Raw genomic sequence first — 21,564 nt, 5'->3', positions numbered from 1 at the left:
GGGGATCTGGAAATGTGGCCCCAATAACTATGTTACACTCATTTTAACAAAAAGTTCCCTTAAGCAAATAAAACTCCTCTGTGGATGATCCCAAGTCCTTATTTGATTTTAATAATTTATAGGAAGCCAGCTAGAGATTATATATGTATCTGTAGGTGTAGATTATATATGTATCTAGTGAGTTTGTATTTTCCCATTCTGCAGCTTCTTCTCGTTTTAACTTCTTTTTAAGTTTTAATTTAATATTTTTCTCATCCTAGCTTCAACAAACATGGAAAATTCCAAGAGTCACTTTTCTCATTAAATACTAAAATGACTTAAGTGAAACTGGTCAAATAAAGATTGACCTTTGTTTTTTAAGTGACTGATCAAGGTAGAAAATGTTAGGCTTTTGTTTGTTTGCTTGTTTAAGAAAAAAAGAACTTGAAGACATTTCTAAAAAGGTATTCTCTCCCATAGTTTTCCTTTACAGCTAGAAAATGGTCAAGCTATGGAATGTACAGTAGCTCAGTATTTTAAGCAGAAGTATAGTCTGCAGCTGAAATACCCCCATCTTCCCTGTCTCCAAGTGGGACAAGAACAAAAACATACGTATTTGCCACTTGAGGTAAGCTAAACTGAATCTTCTTTTGCCAAATCTGCCAATCTCTTGAACGAGTTAAAAAAAAAAAAATCATATTCTAAACTAGTAGTAGAATTTAGTATTAATTTCTAAATTATTTTGGGCAGGGGCACCTGGGTGGCTCAGTCCATTGAGTGTTTGACTCTTGGTTTCAGATCAGGTCATGATCTTGGGTTTGTGGAATCCAGCCCAGCATCAGGCGGGCTCCTGGCTCAGCAGGGAGTCTGCTTCTCTCCCTCTCCCTCTGCCCCTCCCCGCTTTGCATGTTCTTGCTCTCTCTCTCTCAAATGAATAAATAAATCTTTAAAAAAATAAATAAAATATTTTAAGCAGGTAGCTTCCCTAGGTAATAGCATTTTCATGTTTTGGGGAATGGAAGAGGTAAGATACAGTTTAGCAAAGGCTTCCTATATAGAAACCCATTACACAAACAAATTTCTCTTTGCCTCTCTGTAGGTCTGCAATATCGTGGCAGGACAGCGATGTATAAAGAAGCTCACAGACAATCAGACTTCCACAATGATCAAAGCTACAGCAAGATCGGCTCCCGACAGACAGGAAGAAATCAGTAGACTGGTCAGTAAGGCATGGTCTTCACAATACGCTATAGCTTTCAGATGAGAAAACAAGACAATAGAAAACTCCTGGTAGGACACAGTTACTCTTTGGTTTTTATATGCGCAGGCTTTCCTGTTCTTTAGGTGAAGAGTAACAGCATGGTGGGTGGACCGGATCCCTACCTTAAAGAATTTGGTATTGTTGTCCACAGTGAAATGACAGAGCTCACAGGCAGGGTACTTCCGGCACCGATGCTGCAATATGGAGGCCGGGTAAGCTTTTTCTCTCATTCAGCAAAAGCTCCTTCCAACAACCAGTCAACAAGAGAATAATCCAGGGTTTCTCCACCGCACCGCACTGAATTTACCCGTAGTTTAGCTCCTTATTGCTTTTTGTCTTTTGGCTAATACCAAATAGAGTTTTGTTTATCCCCTCATCAACATTAACATGGCCTTAGATTGTAATGTCTTTTCTCTTTTCTTTTGTTTCTTTTCTTTTCTTTTCTTTTCTTTTTTTTTTTTTTTAAAGAATAAAACGGTAGCCACACCCAACCAGGGTGTCTGGGACATGCGAGGAAAGCAGTTTTATGCTGGCATTGAAATTAAAGTTTGGGCAGTTGCTTGTTTTGCGCCTCAGAAACAATGTAGGGAAGATTTACTAAAGTGAGTATCTTCATATTTTCAGCTTAGTAATATCCCTTCCAGATATGAAAATACCATCATGACGTGAATGTGCTGTGCACACTGGCACTAAATCCCTGACTCTTAGAGTGACGCCATCTGGCTGTAGGAAAAAGACCTTGTATTATAGTAAATTGCAAACTTGGGAATGACATTAAGAATCTGACTCAGCTTCCTTGCATTTAGAGCAGAAATCTGTGACTAACTAAAGGCCGAAGCAGAGATAGTTGGCAGACTCTTGAGTTCTTAGTGAAGCTTCCTTTGGTATTAATTGTATCTTTTCAGCTGAGATAAAAAAAAAACCTCGTCTGTTTTTAATCATTGTAATTTACTAGCGAGCTTGTTTTCCTGCAGGGTCACTGACTGAGAGCATTGGTTCATATCTTCCAGATGCAGAGCTCTATCTATAGAAAGGAAGTTAGTGAGAAGGGTAGAAATATCAAGGCAGGAAAAGGGAACTGGATGGAAAAAAGGAATCTTGCAAAATATTTGGCAAATGCACAAAAATTATTCTGAAAGCTTTATACATAAAGTCACTTCTCATATCCAGAATTTAAAACTTCACAATGAATTTTGTTGTTTTTTTTTTCAAAGTGATGGTTTCTTTTGATATTGTTATTGAATCACGTAGGTTACAAGTTTGAACGTAATCCTAAATATGCCAATTTTGTGTTTCCAAGTTCTCAGCTGAACACAAGCTTATCCGACCATTCTTGTGCCAGGCTTACCAACATACACATTCTCTGAAATTTTGACTTTGCTTTTCTTTAGTTCAGAATTACGGACTTGAATGTTTAAAAAAAAAAAAAAAGAAATCTTTGAACAGAAATGCTATTCTAGTTCCTGGGGCCCAGTTGAGGCATAATTCTTTAAAAATTCAAAATGTTGATCTGAGAGCTTAATAATACAGATTCTTGTGCATTATAATCGCAGTGATACAATTGCCAGCCCATCTTTGGCAACCAGTTAAAGATTTTTTTCTTTGTTTAGTTGTTTATTTTTAATTTTGGCTAAGAATGTGCAGAACTGAAAGAAGTATCTTAGTGGAAAATAAATGCTAGGAACATACTCTGAAATGAAAGCATTGTGCCACTTGGTTCTATTTTAACAGGAGTTTCACTGATCAGCTCCGTAAAATCTCTAAGGATGCAGGAATGCCTATCCAGGGTCAGCCCTGTTTCTGCAAGTATGCACAAGGTGCAGACAGCGTGGAGCCCATGTTCAAACACCTGAAAATGACCTACGTGGGCCTACAGCTAATCGTGGTTATCTTGCCTGGGAAGACACCAGTGTACGGTATGGACCCCTTTAATATTGAATGAGGGATGATTTCAAGGAGTAGGTCAGGATAAGCTAGGTTATGCTGTAGTCACAAACAACCCCAGACTCCCGGTGGCTCAAAGCATCAAAGGTTGATTTTTTCCTTCTGCCGTGTGTGCATTGAGGTAGACTGTGGCCCCTGTTCCATGCCATCGTGTCATTTTCCCTCTGGGACCCAGACTAGCCAAGCAGTTGCTATTGGGAAAGTTGCTGGCCCCATGGCAGAGAGAAAAGAGAGCTCTGGAAGGCTCTTAACATTTGCAGCTTCTTGACCACAACCAGCCACATGGCTCTTCCCAACCTTTGTGTGGGGATCGAGAATGGGGGGGCCGGGAAATGCAGCGGGAACGAGTGTGCGGCATACAGTGGAATTCTACCATAGTCCTCAAAGCAGGAAGAACTGGAATGTTTGGTGAAAAGCACTTAGGAATATCAGAGTGGGGAAGAGTGGGGGAGCCTACCACTTCCAGAAAAGAAGCTGTTCAGTTTGTGTCTATTGTAACAAGAGTGATACAAAGTTCTTTTGGCTATCATCTAAATAAAGGATTTGGGAACTACAGACTGCTGTTTGAACTTTATAAAACGTCTTCAACGCCTTCTGTAGTTGTTTCTTTTGTTACTGTCTGTTTATCTCTCCTGTTTAGAGGAAAAAGAGGGGGAGGGTGGGAGAAAAATACTTAAAAGTCAAAGAGCTGGCATGTATACTGAGAGGGAGGAGCTGAGAGATGGATTCCTTTGCCAGACCAGTCCTGTGGAAAAAGTAACCTCAGGGGACTGAGTTAGTGGCAGCAGGCAGCATCCAGGAATAAAGGAAGTGGGCTACCTTCAATGCTTGCAGGAGGGAAGAAAAGGAAAAATTGCCCTGGGGGGTTAGCAGATAAAACCACTACTGTGTAAATGTTTATGTGTGGATTTTGGCCTCTACTCTTAGTAATTAGGAGAATATTTAAACATTTTTAAATTAATTAATGAATTTATCCTTGTAGCGGAGGTGAAACGTGTTGGAGATACCCTCCTGGGTATGGCCACACAGTGTGTCCAGGTAAAAAATGTGGTGAAGACCTCACCCCAAACCCTTTCCAACCTTTGCCTGAAGATAAATGCAAAGCTCGGAGGAATTAACAACGTGCTTGTACCTCATCAAAGGTAAGATTTTGAACTCTGTTTTTTCTACTTTTTTTCTCTACTTTTTTTTTTTTTTTTTTTAAGATTTTTATTTATTTATTTGAGAGAGACAGAATGAGAGACAGAGAGCATGAGAGGGAAGAGGGCAGAGGGAGAAGCAGACTCCCTGCCGAGCAGGGAGCCCGATGCGGGACTCGATCCTGGGACTCCAGGATCGTGACCTGAGCTGAAGGCAGTCGCTTAACCAACTGAGCCACCCAGGCGCCCCTCTACGTTTTTATTAAGATCAAATGTAACGTTATTTACAGTAAAGCACACAAATCTTAAACATGCATCTCAATTACTTTTTCTTATATATGTATACACTCATGTAACCACACTCAGGTGAAGGTCTAGAACATTTCCAGCACCCTGTCAGGCTTCCTTGTGGCCCCTCCCAATAGATAACCCCCAAAGGTAACCACTGTCACCATAGATTAGTTTTGCCTCTTTTTGAACTTCATATAAACGGAACCATACAATATGTAATATTTTGTGTCTGTTTTCTTTTGTTCATCCTTATGTGTCTAGAATTCATTCATGTTACTGTATTAAGTAGTAGTTTATTCATTTTCATTGTATATTATTATATGAATATACTCACAGAATTTTAATCTATTCTACCATTGATGGATATTTTTGTACATTCATTATACAATTTTTCTACATTTTTGGTGGATGTAAGTACTCTTTCTCCCGAGTATATATCCAAGAGTAGAATTGCTAAGTTACAGAGAGTATGTGTATTTAGCATTGATAGATACTGTCAAATAGTTTTGCCGGGTGGTTGTACCAGTTTACATTTCCATGGAGGTTTCTGGTTGCTCCATATTCTCACCAACACTTGGTAGTATCAGTCCTTTTAACTTTAGCCATTTTATTTGGGATAATAGTATCTCATTGTGGTTTTAATTTGCATTCCCCTGATGATTAATCATGTTGAACACAAATTTCATATGTTTATTGGCTATTTGGATATCCTCTTTTGTGATGGGTTTTTCAGTTCTTTGCCCATTTCTTAGATTGGGTTGTCCATCTTTTCATTAATTTGTATTTTCTCTATCTATTGAGATAATATCTGACTTGCTAACTCTAAAATGCTTTCATGTGAAATTCTATATGTGAAAGTGATTTGAAAAGTTCAATTTAGGGCTGTGGTATTAGTGATTTCTATACGTGACAAGAATATGAAATTGAGTGCCTTGCTCTTATACAATCATATTCCAATCTTAATTTGCCCTTGAATAACATTTATAGGTAACAAAATCCTTCCTACACCATTGATGAATGAGGTATACAGGCCATATGGGAAGTTAACCTAAAATCTGAAATCATTTAATTTTACCCCAAATGTTTGAGACAATATAGCATAGTAGTTTAGGATGCATACCTCAGTGTCTGACACCCTAGGTTTGGATTCCAGCTTTCCTGCTTCCTAGTTATGTAAGCTTGGGCAAGCTCCTTAACCTCTTCTGTCTCATTTTTTAAATCTGAAAAATTGAGATAGTAATTGTACCACGCTCATGGGATTATTGTGAGGACTAAATGAGTTAATACAGGTAAAGTGTTTAGCACAGTGGCTGGTACATAGTATATGTAAGGTGTTATTATGTTATGCATATGTATGTTACAGATGTATGTTTGCTGTTGTATGATGATACATACAGAGAAATATAACACAGCCTCTGCCCTCATGGAGATATCTATTCTATTATAGAGATTTTCAGATTTGGGATGTCTCCTATATTATACTCTAAGAATCAGTACTCAGTTCCAAATCCTACTTTTAAGAATTTGCCAGAGAAGCATGCATGATTTTACCCCCCTTGATTCCTTAGAAAAATCAGTGCCAAATAAATGAGTTCATTCTTTCAACAAATATTTATTGAGTGCCGGCTGTGAGCTAGGCAATGTTCCAGGCACTAGGGATACTGCAGTGAATAAGACAAAACAAAACAAAATTCCTGCCCTTGTGGAGCTTACACTCATGTGTGTGTGTGTGTGTGTGTGCGTGTGGAAAATAAATACAATTTAAGTTAAGTGGGGTGCCTGGCTGGCTCAGTCAGTAGAGTGTGTGACTCTTGATCTTGGGGTTGTGAGTTTGAGCCCCACAATGGGGGTAGAGGTTACTTAAAAATAGAATCTTTAAAAACATAATTAAGTAAAATATGTGGTATAAGTGATGAATACTATAGATAAAAATAAAATAGGGAAGTAGGTAGACTCAATTCTCTTCTCTAAGCCTCACATCTTAAAGAGCATTGGGGGTTTTGTCCCCATTCCATGTAAATTCTGCAATTCTATATCTGTTGTAAGAATCCTAGGATCCCAAGAGAGTTCATTCTGGGAAAGTCTTCCGTTCACACATAGAGATTTTATTAAATTTGGCTCAGGTCCTCTTTTTAAAGTCTTCCCTTCCTGCTATTATAGAAGAACCATGTTGATTTCTTTTTTAATATTTATTTCTTTTAGAGAGAGAGAAAGACAGCAGGGGGAGGAGCAGAGGGAGAGGGAGAGAGAGAGAATCTCCAGCGGACTCCTCACTGAGCGCAGAGCCCAACACGGGGCTCGATCCCAGGACCCTGAGCCAAAACCAAGAGTCAGACGCTTAACCGACTGAGCCACCCAGGTGCCCCAACCATGTTGACTTCCTAAGTCAATTCAGATTCATTGCAAAAGAGGCACAGACACTCAGTGGGCCTTAGAGTTCTTACCCAATGTGTCTAAGTCTTTATTCTGTCTTGTAAAACTATATCTGTGATTATATCTGGTGAGCTTGAAAGTACAGATTTTCATCCGTATGTCTGAGTGTCAGTGTCTCCTTCCATCTGAGCAGGCCCTCGGTGTTCCAGCAGCCTGTCATCTTCCTGGGAGCGGATGTCACGCACCCCCCAGCAGGGGACGGGAAGAAGCCTTCCATTGCTGCTGTCGTTGGCAGTATGGATGGCCACCCCAGCCGGTACTGTGCCACTGTTCGGGTGCAGACCTCCCGCCAGGAGGTCTCCCAGGAGCTCCTGTACAGCCAGGAGGTGATTCAGGACCTCACTAACATGGTGCGAGAGCTGCTGATCCAGTTCTACAAATCTACACGCTTCAAACCCACTCGGATCATCTACTACCGTGGAGGGGTGTCGGAGGGACAAATGAAACAGGTACTCTGATGACCCATGGTTGCCTTTGGGGGTTCTAGGTGTCCGATGGAGCTTCCTCCCATCTGCCACTCCAGGTAAACCAGATCTGAGAGCTGCAAAGTGAGTTCTCAATCAAACGTCATTCTGTTTCTAACTCCTAGGTCGCCTGGCCAGAGCTAATAGCAATTCGAAAGGCATGTATTAGCTTGGAAGAAGATTACCGGCCAGGAATAACCTACATTGTGGTGCAGAAGAGACACCACACACGACTTTTCTGTGCAGATAAAACAGAAAGGGTAAGAAACTATGGCAGAAGCCTCATTAGCTGATGCAAGTGAATATGATTTCAAATGGGCATACATACAATTTTTTTTTCCTAAAAACAGGAGTGTAATAATAATTTAATAAATATACTAACTCCAGTTGAACATAGATGATCACTTCTGAATGATACAGGTTTCAAGACTGAATATTTCTCTTGTGTGACAGGAGTGCTGGCTTCTGGAGTTTTTAAGGGCCTCAAAAACATGCCAAAATACACGATGGTGATACAGGCAAATGCCAAAGGGATGGTTTATCTGTTTGGACTTTATTATCATTTGCTACTTTTTGCTTCCAGTGCCTAAGGCATGGCTCTGGGAAGAATTTCTCTTTCGAATGATTTTGTATCAGTGCATATATCAGCGCAGGGGATTCTTGGGGTACACACTTTGACCACTTATAATGTCACACTTACTAACCATGAGCAAGTTAGCTTCTCTAAGCCATAATGTTCTCATCTGTAAAATGTAGTAAGAACAATACCTATCTCACAGGGGTGTTGTAAGGATTAAATTAATAAATGAATATTAATTTGGGGTATAATTCCCAGCTTTTGATAAGAGGCATTTTGTATAATTGATTTATAATCTGTTATTTATGTATAAACTAGCTAAATTATAGGTACATAATATTGACTGACTTTGCTTCTATAATATTTTCTATGATGTTATTTCATCTTTTGCAGGCCCTCCCTGATCCACCCCCAGAGAGACCAGTTCTTTCTGTTGCTTAATCTTGTAATTTTGTGTGTCACTCCCATTATTTTCTAGTACACCTTTAGTTTTTGTCTCTAATCCAAGGCTGAGCTATTTTTTGTTTTGTTTTGTTTTCAGAATCATTGGAAAACTAAGGTTTTCCTTGGGCTCCGGTTCCACCAGTCAACTCAGATTCCAAGTGTTGTCTTCTGAATTGCCCAAACCCTGACTCAGTAGTACTTCTTAGACCTCCACTGATACAAATTCTCCAAACTCTTGCCCTCGCTCTGGTCACAGAACACCCTGCCACCCCCTCCTTAACTGCATTGTCACCTCTCCATCCCTCCATCAAATTGCTGTCCATGTAGCTCTAGGAGCTGGATTATCTTCCTAAAACCAGGCTATCTCATCATTTTGTTCTTTACCATCCCATGTCACTCCTGACCTTCCAGAGATTGATAATCCCGGTCCTTGGTCTGCCCTGCTCCCTTGACACTTACCAGCATCTCCAGTTCTCTAATCATGCCTCTTGCCAATGTCCAACTCTGGATTGGTCCACTTACCCATTTCCTTTGCTTCGACCCTTAGGCCAGTGGAGATTGCTGAGGAAGAAAGTCATTTGTTTAATGATGAATGATATTGCAGATTCATGATAGCAAATCTCAGCCAGCCTTTGACGCCGCAGTTTCTCCATTTATCCAGGTCCCCGTAGCATGTGTTCCAAACCTTCACTCCTCAACTCCCAGCCCACTCTGTGATGCCCTCTATTTCCCCAGAAAACAACATCGAGAAGGCATGAGTTTTCTCAGCTTCCTCTCCTCTTTTTTTTTTTTTTTAAGATTTATCCATTTTAGTGTGAGAGAGAGTGCAAGCTGGGGGGAGGGGCAGAGGGAGAGAGAGAAGCAGACTCCCCACTGAGCGTGGGGCTTGACACACGGGGGCTTGATCTCATGACCCTGAGCCGAAATCAAGAGTTGGACGCTTAACCAACTGAGCCATCCAGGCACCCCTCTCTCCTCTACTTTCAAATGTACTGAAATGTGTTTTCTCCTCTCCTTCCTCGCACATCTCAGAGGCTAATCTCTCCACCTATGCTTTTGTTCCTAAAGGTACGCTTCATTAATTACCCTTGGTTTTCAAAACTCCAGTTCCTTCTCCTCACCCTCTAAAGTTCCTCAACTCTTCCTAGATCACCCTAGTAAGCTTCCTTTTACTCTGTTTCTCCCTCAGTCTACCTGCCACCTTATCTTTGTTTTCTTTCATAACCAAACTTTTAGAAGAAGAATGACTTGACTTTCCATCTGTACCTTCTCACATCAGATATCCATTCTCTGGAGCCTGACTTCAGTTTCAATGATTCTACTGAAGTTGTTCGCTCAGTGACTTGCTCATTTCCAATCTAGTGCTATCTTGTCAGGTTCTTACACTGACCTCTTGGCCTGAACAATAATATGACTTTCCAGATTCACTACCCTCCTCTATAATCAGACTTTCTTTGACTTCTCTTCCTCCTCTGGCCATTAAATACTGATGTTTCCAGGCATTCCATACTTTTCTCTCCCTCTTCTCTTCTGAATTTCAACTCTCTTTAGTCTCACCCACTTTTCTGCGTTCACTGATCTGTTTATAGATTCCTAAATGTGTATTCCCAGCTGCAAACATTGCTGTGCAGTTCCTGATCTGCACCTCCAGTTGTCTACCAGACGTATTTACTCAGATGCTCTTTAGACATTGTATCAGTAAGATAGGTTAGGCCATGCTGTGGTAACAAAAAACCCTCCAAAGTCTTAGGGGCTTATAAAGATGCATTTCTTGCTCGTATTACACATTCACTCCACAGTGCTCCACTCTGCTGCAGCTGTGACCCTGATGTCCTCCTTTTGGAACCTAGGCTGACAGAGAACAATCTATCTGGAACATCACCAGTCGTTACAGCAGAGGGAAAGAAAGATCCGCACAATCCATATGTTGGCTTTTAAAGCTTCTGCCCAGAAGTTACACATTTCAGGCCACGCTCTTATCACCCGAAGCACGTTACATGGCCACTCCTGAGTTAATTGGGTGGGGATATATAACCCTCCCACAGGGAGGGGCACGGGAATATTTGGCCCTAGTGATACAATCTACCACAGGCATTTCAAGCAAAACACGTCTAAACCTTCTACTTACTGTTCTATCCCCATCCAAAGCCTATTCCTCCCCCAATTTTCCTTTTCTTCTGTGACTTGGCATCATTGTATATTAAGTCAGCCAAGCTAGAAACTTCAGAGCTGTCTTTAAATTCTTCCCCCTTCTTGTCCCCCCATATCCAGTTCAACTAGTCTTCTGTGTTCTGCCCTGAACTCTCTTGTCTCAGTTCTTCCTCTTGTGTGTTACCTCTGTCCCCGGCAAAACCTCCTATATCGCATGTGACTCTTGATCTTGGGGTTGTGAGTTCAAGCCCCACATTGGGCTTAGAGCTTACTTAAAAAAAAAAAAAAATGCATATCTTACCTTGCCACTCCTTTATTCAGAAACCTTCACATATCCCCCATTGTCTACCAGATACTTCCCTTTGGTGGTCAGTGTTTTCCTAAGGTAGCCAAAACATTTTAGTTTCATCCTTCTACCATGCCCTCATACACTTTCCATTTCCCATATATATTGTGGATTTGAATTCCCGAGATGACCACATCTGTCCCCCTCTTTTTCCCCCCACTATTCTTATTAAGGTATTATATAGATAACAGTAAAATCCACCCTTTTTAATGTACTGTTTTGCACGTTGTGACAAATGCATATAGTTGTGTAACCACCATGTCTATGAAGACATGAACAATCCATCATGCACACACATTCTTCCAAGCCCTCTGCAGTCAACCTTTTCTCCCTCACCTACAGCCCCTAGCAACCACTGACAGGCATTCTGTCCTTACAGTTTTGTTTTTTTCCAGAATGACATATAAGTGGGATACCATAGCCTTTGGTCTGGCTTCTTTTACTTAGCATAATGCATTTGAGGTTCATCCAAGTTTATTGTGTATATCACCAGTTTATTCCTTTTTATTGCTTAGTATTTCATCATATGGCTGAACCACAATTAGTTCATCTATTCCTGACTTTAGGGGATATTTGGAGTGTTTCCGGTTTTCATCCCATCCCCCCTTTCAACTCCTGCTTATCCTGCAAAGGATGGCTCAACTATTTCCTCCTACCAGCTTTTTCCAGTGCCTTCCATAATGCTCTTATCACACTACATTGCAGTTCATTGTAGATGGTGTTCATGAAGGGCAGGAGTGCAGGTTCATTAGTTCTCTCTGTGCCTCTATCTCTCATCAACATCTGCTGCAGAGCCTTCCTCATGGGTGCTCAAGTGGTAATTGTTGAAATGAACATGCCTGGATCTCTTTTTCCCCAGGGCATCATCTCCTTCCGTTCTCATCTGTAGATTCTAAGAGATTTGCTTTAAAAAAGATTCCATGCTGGGGCAACTGGCTGGCTCAGCCTGTGGAGCATGTGACTGTTGATTCTCTGGGTTGTGAGTTCGAGCCCCACACTGGGTATAGAGATTACCTAAACATAAAATCGGGGCACCTGGAGGGCTCGGTTGGTTAAGCGTCCATATCTTGATCTCAGCTCAGGTTTTTATCTCGGGGTTGTGAGTTCAAGCCCGCATTGGGCTCCACACTGGGCATGGAGCCCACTTTAAAATTAATTAATTAACTAATTAATTAAAATCTTTTTAAAAAAGGATTCTATGGTCAAATAAGTTTGGGAAATACTATTTACTCCATCTCGCTCTTAAAGATTATACATCACTGAATAAAGGTTCTGAGAAGTCATACAATAGAAAAACTTCTTTTTTTTTTTAAGGATTTTGTTTATTCATTTGACAGAGAGAGACACAGCGAAAGAGGGAACACAAGCAGGGGGATTGGGAGAAGGAGGAGCAGGCCTCCCACGGAGCAGGGAGCCCAATGTAGGGCTCGATCCCAGGACTCCAGGATCACAACCCGAGCCAAAGGCAGATGCCTAACAACTGAGCCACCCAGGCACCCCTAGAAAAACCTTTTTAACTTGAGTTCAACCCAGTGTTTCTCAAATGTGTTTGACCATAAAATACCTAAACACATCCTGCGGAACTAATATTCCTGAAGAACACACTTTGGGAAACGATGCCAGAACTATTATAACTCAGTTACATTTCCTCTTGTCCAGGTAGGTCCCCAAGTTCACATTTGAATTTGATGGAATGAGACTTTTCTGTACTCATAGATGTTCCTGTACGCATTGGTGCACAATTCAGCTGAAGGTAATAGTAGTTAGAAGGGAGCCAAATAAGCTCCTACCAAATTCATTGCCTCTATACGAAATAAAATTCCTCATCTGGAACCCTGCTGTACGGCACAAGAGGATGAAAACTGACCAAATAGCAAGGTTTAATTCCTTTCCTTGTAAATGCATTTCTGAAGTTCCCTTCTCTGCTTTCCTAGAAGGTTGATTTTAGAATTTTGACTGCAAGTGAGCCTTACAATTTCTGATTTTTTTTTTAAAGATTTTATTTATTTGTCAGAGAGAGAGAGAGAGAATGAGCAGGGGGAGCAGCAGGCAGAGGGAGAAGCAGGCTCCCCGCTGAGCAGGGAACTGGATGCGGGACTCTATCCCAGGACCCTGAGATCATGACCTGAGCCAAAGGCAGACACTTAACGGACTGAGCCACCCAGGCATCCCACAATTTTGGATTTTAAAAGTGTAAATGAACGTCACCTAGTTTTATAGCTGATCAGATTAAGACCCAAAGATATTAAGCTTTGTTAAGGTATGTAGTTGCAAGACTAGGCTTAGAACTGAAACCCCGGGTTTCCTAATTCCCATTTCAGTGCACTCTTCCTGATAATGCATGTGCTGGTGACTTCTTTTATTGATTCTATAAAAGCATTAATTTTGTTGAGCCTCGTGTACCAGTTCAAAGATTTATTCATCTTAACTTTTACTGAAAGTTGTGCGTATCTTTTTACTCCAAGTAAGGAATAAAGTTGAATTTTTTTCTCGGGAAGCTTATCCATTGTAAATGCCTTTTTTTCCCCCTCTGTGAACAATGCCGATATATCGTCTGTAAATAGATGACAGTAATGCAACCCAGGTAAAATAATTATTTGTCTGGATTCCCCTAGAGAAACCACGGAGTATATTTGTTCGAGAAAATACTTAAGGACAAAGTGGTTGGGCTAAGAAACGTTACAGAAAATTCAACATGTTGAATTAAACTGATTTTCAAAACTTCACTTAAGAACAGTTTGCTAACTTGTTACCAATTAACACATAAGAGGAAAATACGGCCTGAGCTCAGTCTGGCATTTTGATGACTAATTATAACTACCCCTGCACCCTTTTTTTTGGTAGGTGGGGAAAAGTGGCAATGTCCCAGCGGGCACTACAGTGGATAGCACCATCACACATCCATCCGAGTTTGACTTTTACCTCTGTAGTCATGCAGGAATTCAGGTAATTTGGAAACTGGTTCAGATCTTCGACTCGATAGGGAGATGTTTGCAAATTCAGCAACTGGCTTGACTAGACTTGTTATTCAACACTGTACATTACTTTGTTAATTTAGTGCTTGTATTCCAGAACTGTTATCTTTTGGTCTGGGTATCTGCTGGTAGGTGGGCCAGGCAGGAATACTTCTGAATTTAAGGAGTGGATTTCAATTCTCTGCTCTCACATAGTCAACCCATGTCAGAAACATCCTAATCATAAAAGTCTCTCTGCAGGGAACCAGCCGTCCTTCACATTACCAGGTCTTGTGGGATGACAACTGCTTCACCGCAGATGAGCTCCAGCTCCTAACTTACCAGCTGTGTCACACGTATGTGCGCTGCACGCGCTCAGTCTCCATTCCAGCCCCTGCGTATTATGCCCGGCTTGTAGCTTTCAGGGCAAGGTATCATCTGGTGGATAAAGATCATGACAGGCAAGTTTCTCAGGCACAGTGAAATCTCTTTTTGTCTGAATTAGCAACATGTTAAAAAAAAAAAATGAGCGACTACAGAAAACTTTTTAGAAGAGGTAAACTTCCTTTTAGGGTTTAAATTTCAAGAAGCGAATAAAATTGAATGTGCCTTTGAGAGCTTATAATTTGACTTTGGGTCCAAGAAGTGCTCAGGCTTGCTCATACTTGCATGGTGTGTCTATAGTCTGCCCAAGGAAAAAAGTCTAATTTGGAGCTGCCTGTGGTTTTCCCATAGAGCCAAATGCATTCAGTTCTGCTCAGGAGTCCTGAGCATCCTCAAAGGTGGCCCACACAGTGCCCTGGCTCCAGTCCGAGCAGTCACGGGCCTGTGGATTCCACTTCATGCGAGGGGAAGTCCTGCACAGCTCACTTTGTTTTCAGTACAATTTGGAAGAATGCATCAGAGTGAATCTGGGGCATGTGTGTGGGAGAGGAGAGGTGCCAGACCATTTTCACCCCCAAATAGGGATCTCAGAAGCATCAGACATTTTGACCTGTTACTGAGCATGATTAAATAGCCGAACAAGCTCTCTGCATTAATTTTCTTTTCCAAATGACCATCTGTGAAGTGTAGCAGTTTCTGGGCTCTTCCCCAAGTCTGAATTCAGCTGCTAAATAGTAGACATTCCATTGCAAGTCTATTTCTGTAAGGGTTGAAAATACGCTATTATGGAAAATGCCCAGCTGTGGCTTTATACCTTCCATTCTGTAATATACGTTCATTCATTCGACACATTTATTAGGTATTGACTGTGTGCCCAGCACTGTGCTAGGTACTAAAAGTCCTAAGATGAGGAAGACCTGTTTCCTGGGATTTTCTGTTTCCGCATAGCAGACAATAGAGGCAAACTGAGCACTGACAATTAGCCCAAGGGAGTACAGGCGGAGGTGTGGTGGGACTTCAGAAGAAAGGTTGTTAGAGACGTTTGCATTGCTGGATGGGTGGGATTTGGCTCTAGAAAGAAGAAAAAAGGATTTTCCAGGCAGAGGGGAACAATGGACATAAAGAGAAAGCAAGTGACATGTTGAGACAATAGCCAGTTTTCTTTGGCTGGAGTGTATGAAAGGGGAAAGCAGGCACGAAGCTGGCAAAGTATGTTAGAGCAGGTTTTCTTTGTTAAATGTAAAAGGCTACTTGGGGGATGAAATAGACAGCCCTTCACCGTTAGTTGGGTGTGAGTGGGAGAGAAGAGGATGAAGTGAAAGATGACTCAGATTGTGAACTTAGATGGTAAGGGCAATAATAATTTAAGTAATAAAATAATTAAGTAGCAAAAGTAATAATTTAAGTCAGAAGAGGGATGGTGATTTACAGTTTACCAAGCCCTTTATATCCTATGGTACCCTTAAGAGGTACGTTCAGAAGTTGTTACTGTTAACCGTAAAAGACCGAAGTTTGAAGGAATTGTTACAACTTCAGGGTTATGTAGCCAGTGAGGAGAAGATGAGAAGAGACTCCTGGCACAGTAACATTTGCACAGCAACATAGTACGCTCAGCATTAGATGAGGCACAGGAATTCATTCAACAAATGGTTATTGAGACTGTACTATGTGCTGGGCACCAGGGGTTCAGTGGTGAGTAAGATAGACAAAGTCACTGCTTTCTTGGAGTTTACATTTCCTGGGGGGAAGGTATAACTATCCAATTAATAATTTACTTTCAGTCGTGTTTAGTACCATGAAAGAAAAGTAGAGGATTCTATGAAAGTATGTTTCAGGTGGCTCTGACCTGAACTTCGGAAGCGGAAGATTTCTTTGGGGGAAATGACATTTGACTGAAGCCTAAAGGCCAAATAAGCAGTAACCAGACATAGCAGGCAGTGGAAATCCTAATGTAAGCACTGTTAAGGATTTGGGTCTTTGGAGACATTATTCTATTTAATTATTGCAACAGCCCATTCAATAAATTGTATGCATTTTTCAGTTGAGTGAGCTTATGTTTAGAGAGACACAACAAATTATTTAAGGAACCACAGCTTGAGCCTAAGATCTTCAATCCAGTAGTCTTTGTGCTATTTGAAACATGTGAAGTTTGAAGTGGTGTTTGTTACACCTGGTTTTTTGCATTATTGTCTTTACAGCGCGGAAGGCAGTCATGTGTCAGGACAGAGCAACGGCCGGGATCCTCAGGCCTTGGCCAAGGCTGTGCAGATCCACCATGATACCCAGCACACGATGTATTTTGCCTGAGAGTCTCAGAAAAAGAACTCAACCAATCTGGCACCCCCATGCAGCCTCAAAATGTTTCAAATGCCTACCGCCTCTGGAGAGAGCCAAGGTGACTTCAGGTGGTCTTCTACCAGCAGCTCGGAATAGTTGCACTGAATCTATACTTTGCAGCACTGTCTGATGCATCAACAAAATTGAGCCATTTTTTAAAAGTAATAGATACTCATAGATTGTCTTTTCTGATGCACTGGACTGAATTTTTACCTCATCATGCAAAGGCTGATCAGCCTGAACTTCCTTAAGGACTTTACAAGAAAGGTTTCTATGGAATATTTTGCTAGCTGTGGTGTTCACCGCATCCCTCTAGTCTTATAAGAGAAGATTATTCCTTGTTTTCTGTACTCATTGAGTGGGGTGTATGCATAAGTGGGAGAGAAAAACCAAACAATCTACTTCAGTTCAGCGTAACTTTTTAATTGTGTGGGTCCATAGACTTTTTAATGGAGATTTCTGACTTTGCCACTGTAAATGCCTTTAACGAGCATTCATTTTTGAAAGTTTTACAGAGTTTTATTAGTTTTCCTACTTTATCTTCTTGATCTCTACAGACCTGAGCTGGTGCAAGTACAGGCTGCCAGGCAATTGCACTGTATTTGGTTGCAGATTCAGACCGGCAGTTCTCTTATTTGGTCGACTTTCATGAATGTGTAGCACAAACAGATATAATGCATGTCACGGTGACAGATAACACTGCCATGGTAAAAGTACTCATGTTTCCCCCTCTTTGAAAAAAAAATTAGCTTTTAGTATTTTTCAAAGTTTTCAAAAGTGCCCATTTTATGCTGCTCTGTGGTTTGTTAGATCTAAATGATTTTTAAACTCTTCTCATAGAAAATTAACTTTGGCAATAAGCATTTTTTTAAGGTCCCCTCTCTTCCTCCCCCAACAATGTAGTTTTCTAGATGAGATTTCAGTATGATTTTATCAGCTATTTCTTATAGATCATAATCTGGCAATTTCTGAAACTGGTCAGAAAAGACATATATTTCCATGACTTTAAAGAATTATTTTTATCTGTTTTGTAGTCACAGTTGGTGTCCTGTCACTATGTTTTAAAATAAGCTAGGACCACGATGCTTCCTTATCGGATGGGCTTTGCCAATCCTTAAGGTACATTGAGCGATGCTGCGACCTGCACAAATGTACCAGCATTTAAAACTTTTTTTCCCGGTTACTCACACAGTCATGTGCAGTGCAAATTTTTTTGCTTCTCTTTCAACCTGAAATGTACTTGGTGGGGTTTCCTTCCTTTCACTAAACTAAAACTGCATAGAAAAGGTTAATCTTTCTTAATAGATTCTAGATCCCACTCACAAGGAGACGGGTTCCTTTCTTGTCCAAACAAAAGGAGCTGATCTAAAGCAAGCATCAGTGAAAATGTAGGGGAAAAATGTATTTTGTATTTAGTGTAGATAACACTTTGTGAATGGACAACAGTTACATAGAGTCTTGGTAGTTCCAGCCAGTGTTTCCCAGCCCAGATTTTACTGACTTGTGATTCTCTATCCTGGAACCTCAGAAGTGAGAGCTGGAGAGGGGGTTAAAAGCCCCAGAGCCACAGTCCGTATGGCTGAGGAAAGTGCTGGTGGAAGAGACAGACACAATGTGGGAAAACGATTTTGCCCCTTCTGTCTGGAAACTGCTGGTGGGGAAACACTGGATCTGATGGTGAAGGGTGTTTGCTTGAACTCATTAGCCGGTCCAAATCTCTTAAACTAGCCTTCTCAAAATCCCAGCAATACAAAGCACTGTTTTTCTTCAGTCTTTCAAAGAAGCTTGTAAATACATTGAAGTTTACATTTCCATGTGCTGTTGATCAGCGGCGCCACCCGTGTTTGCTGAGACTGGTCTCTGAGAGTTCTATAATGTATATTGAGTCCTGTAGCTCATTAAGATGACTGCAGACATCCTTATTCTCCGCGTATAGTGGGATGAAAGCAAGCTCTGTAATTGAGGCACAACACAGGCAGGAGTGAAGAGATGGCAGATGTTAATTTCTTACGATTTTCCTTTTCTGCAAATACCTCACTTGGATACTACAAATCAGGACATGTTGGTTAGCCAGAGCTGCTGCTTTTATTCACACTTGTTCAGGGAGAGCTCAGAAAATACCCTTCAGCATGGCCGCCCTGGACCCAAGAGGAGGAAACAACAGAAGCTTCTTTAGGAGAAGGAGGACTGATTGGCGTCCAGGATGTGAAGAACTCTTGGTGGCTGGCTGGCTGGCCAGCGGGCACCACGCCTGCACTTGAGTGCCTGGGGCTTGCTTGTTCACGCACAGAAGTTCACTTCTCATCATCTCCTGGCACGTATGGAGCAGGGAGCAAGGCGGAGTGCCAGGAGGCCCTGATTCGCTTGCCGGCAGTTGGGCTATATGCTTGACCTTGAACTATATAGTTTGTACAACCTCAGTCAGTCCTGTACACTGGGGCAAATCAGCGTGGTGGTGGAGGAAAAGCCGGGAGGCCTATTTTTTATAGGAAACAGTACCTTTAAGGGGGCAAATGCTCTCATTTTGGATGAAAGGAAAGAAATATGGAAGAACTAGGATTATTGGGGGGAAAAAAAAGCCTGCTGAGGGGGTGAATCTTGAAGAGGTAATCACTACAGAATCAGAGTTGCAGCAATACCATTGCAAGCAAGTCTGAATGCATAATTTCAATTTGGCTTGATGATTTGAATACCATAACCCCTTGGGACTGACTGAATCATTATGCATGTGTCAATCAATGGGAGGTGTGCATTCTCTAGAAGTAGATTTAGGCTGTTTGGTTTTGTTGTTGTTGTTGTTGTTGTTGTTTTTTAATGCAGCCTGTTCAGGCACTGTCATGTGGTGTGAAAGATTGAAGTATAGCAATGCGACAGAATAACAGGGGATGGGAAGCGGGGACATTGGGAGAGTGGTGAAGACCCAAATGTTGAACCAATTATGTTTTCTTACTGTCGTTAGCTGTTGAACCCTGAGTGGTTTCTAAAGTGAACTAGCTGGCCCAGTGCAGCTAGAGTCTGGGCAGGTAGAACATATTCATTCTTACTATAAATTTTATTTGCTGCTTCCAAAGGTAATGATTTACAGGTTCTATATGGTCTGTACTTTAGGATCTGGTGCCCAGCCTACGTCAGAGCTTCCCTACCTGGCTCAGCTATCTATCCTGCCTGTGGGAAAAGGCAACCCGCTGTATAGGAAGGCTCACCCTCTCCGCCCTGCCCTAGCGACCCTTTGTGGATGTGCTGTAAGATTTTCTTGCTCAATAGCGAAGTGGGAGCTCTGCTTTCATTTTAAGAAAGTGGAGGCTGAGGGCATTGTATCAATACTGCTTGAACTCCAGGGATTTTTCCTTGTCGAATTAAAGGGAAGATCTTGTTACTGATTAACCATTTTCTTATCCCGTGCTATTGACATTCATGCTCTTTCTATGTCTAGTGGCTGAAAATGTTTGCATTTGTTCATTTGACTAATGGTGTAATTTTGGTTTCTATATTGTTAGACCTGTAATGTTCTAAAAATGTATTTTATTAACTTTGGACTGGATGTATGTCTCTAGCAATACGAGGTACTTTCTAAACTATTAAAGGAGGGGTGGTATCCCCATGTTGAGATATGATGATGGTTGTTTAAATTTTGCGATTTTTTTTTTTTTTTTGGCCTGCAGGGATATTTTGTGTTCTTGTGTCCAAAAGAGAATAAATTGGCATTCTTGTGCCAAAAGTTGTTTTTCTTGTCAATTGTCTGATACATATGGAGTATACTGTACTTGTAACATGCATGGTTGCTTTTAAAAAAGTTTCCTCTATTTTAAGAAATTTGAGAAAAAACAGAGAGGAAACTTGGTGTTTTTAACTCCTGGGTCTCCTTATCTTTAGAAATTGATATTTGGGAATTTTGGAAGAGCTTCTCAGCAAAATTTCACATATGAAAACTTTTACAAGATTCATCAGGGTTCTGGGTATAGCTCTTAATGGGAAGATCTATTTAAGTGAAGTTTTGAGAAAAATCTGCAGTCTCCAGAGGGCGGTATGGCCCACATACTTTAAGACTGACTTCTCCAGAGGAGGAGCTCCCTAAATTCACCCAACCTGGGGCTATCCAGTCTCAAGTCTTTAAAAAATTCTCACCACATCAGGGTGAGTCACGGCAGAAATAATGCAGAGATTTACACTGTATAGCACTTATCCTCAGGGAATTTATGGTTTACCAGAGAAGCACGTTCTGCATACAACTAACTTTACTACAGGTAGTTCTTTTTTCCATCAGTACAATATCCCCCTCCTGTTTATCCATTGTCAAACATTTATCACAAACCCACTACATGCCAAGCTCTGCCTAGGTGCTGGGAACATAGAAGAGTAAAATTTTTTTTTTTTTTTAAGATTTTATTTATTTATTTGACAGAGAGAGACACAGCGAGAAAGGGAACACAAGCAGGGGGAGTGGGAGAGAGAGAAGCAGGCTTCCCGCTGAGCAGGGAGCCCCATGCGGAACTCGATCCCAAGACCCTGGGATCATGACCCAAACCAAAGGCAGACGCTTAACCAACTGAGCCACCCAGGGTCCCAGAAGAATAAAATCTTAATCCTTCAAAGAGTTCATTCGAATATGGCATGGGGCAGGGAGGCAGTGAGATTAACATTGCCTGAGTGCCTAGTATAACCAGTCAATTTATATTGACGTCTTTAATCCCAGCGACAGTCCTCTGAGGTTGATAATGGTATCCCCTTTTTAAAGATGAGGAGCCCATTTCAAAGGGGTTAAATAACACAGTTTCTGGATGGCATAGCTGGCATTGAACCCAGGCCTGTCTAGTTAGTACCCCTGCGGTTGAGCACAAAATGATGGGAACTTAGAAAGGG

The 21,564-nt window shown here is 41.2% G+C and overlaps 1 protein-coding gene across 4 annotated transcripts in view; it reads left to right on the top strand.

Annotated features, from left to right (window-relative positions):
• Positions 1-20,426, top strand: part of LOC118545718 (protein argonaute-4) — a 37,652-nt gene extending 17,226 nt beyond the window's left edge. For 3 of the 4 annotated variants that reach the window (XM_036108141.2, XM_078073420.1, XM_078073421.1), the window contains 11 exons: positions 460-607; positions 1,079-1,198; positions 1,324-1,452; positions 1,709-1,842; positions 2,972-3,156; positions 4,167-4,326; positions 7,181-7,496; positions 7,637-7,771; positions 13,874-13,975; positions 14,245-14,444; positions 16,566-20,426. In XM_036108141.2, the coding sequence (XP_035964034.1) occupies positions 460-607; positions 1,079-1,198; positions 1,324-1,452; positions 1,709-1,842; positions 2,972-3,156; positions 4,167-4,326; positions 7,181-7,496; positions 7,637-7,771; positions 13,874-13,975; positions 14,245-14,444; positions 16,566-16,674 (1,738 nt within the window). In that variant the 3' untranslated portion in view covers positions 16,675-20,426. Of the gene's footprint in view, positions 1-459; positions 608-1,078; positions 1,199-1,323; positions 1,453-1,708; positions 1,843-2,971; positions 3,157-4,166; positions 4,327-7,180; positions 7,497-7,636; positions 7,772-12,688; positions 12,783-13,873; positions 13,976-14,244; positions 14,445-16,565 lie in introns of those variants that run through there. The other variant, XM_036108142.2, reaches the window with a different exon arrangement.
• Positions 20,427-21,564: the final 1,138 nt, after the last annotated feature.

Source organism: Halichoerus grypus, chromosome 5 (genome assembly GCF_964656455.1).
Source record: "Halichoerus grypus chromosome 5, mHalGry1.hap1.1, whole genome shotgun sequence".
Taxonomy (NCBI): domain Eukaryota; kingdom Metazoa; phylum Chordata; class Mammalia; order Carnivora; family Phocidae; genus Halichoerus; species Halichoerus grypus.
The sequence above is the reverse complement of the archived record's forward strand: the minus strand, read 5'-3'. Positions and strand labels throughout refer to the sequence as shown.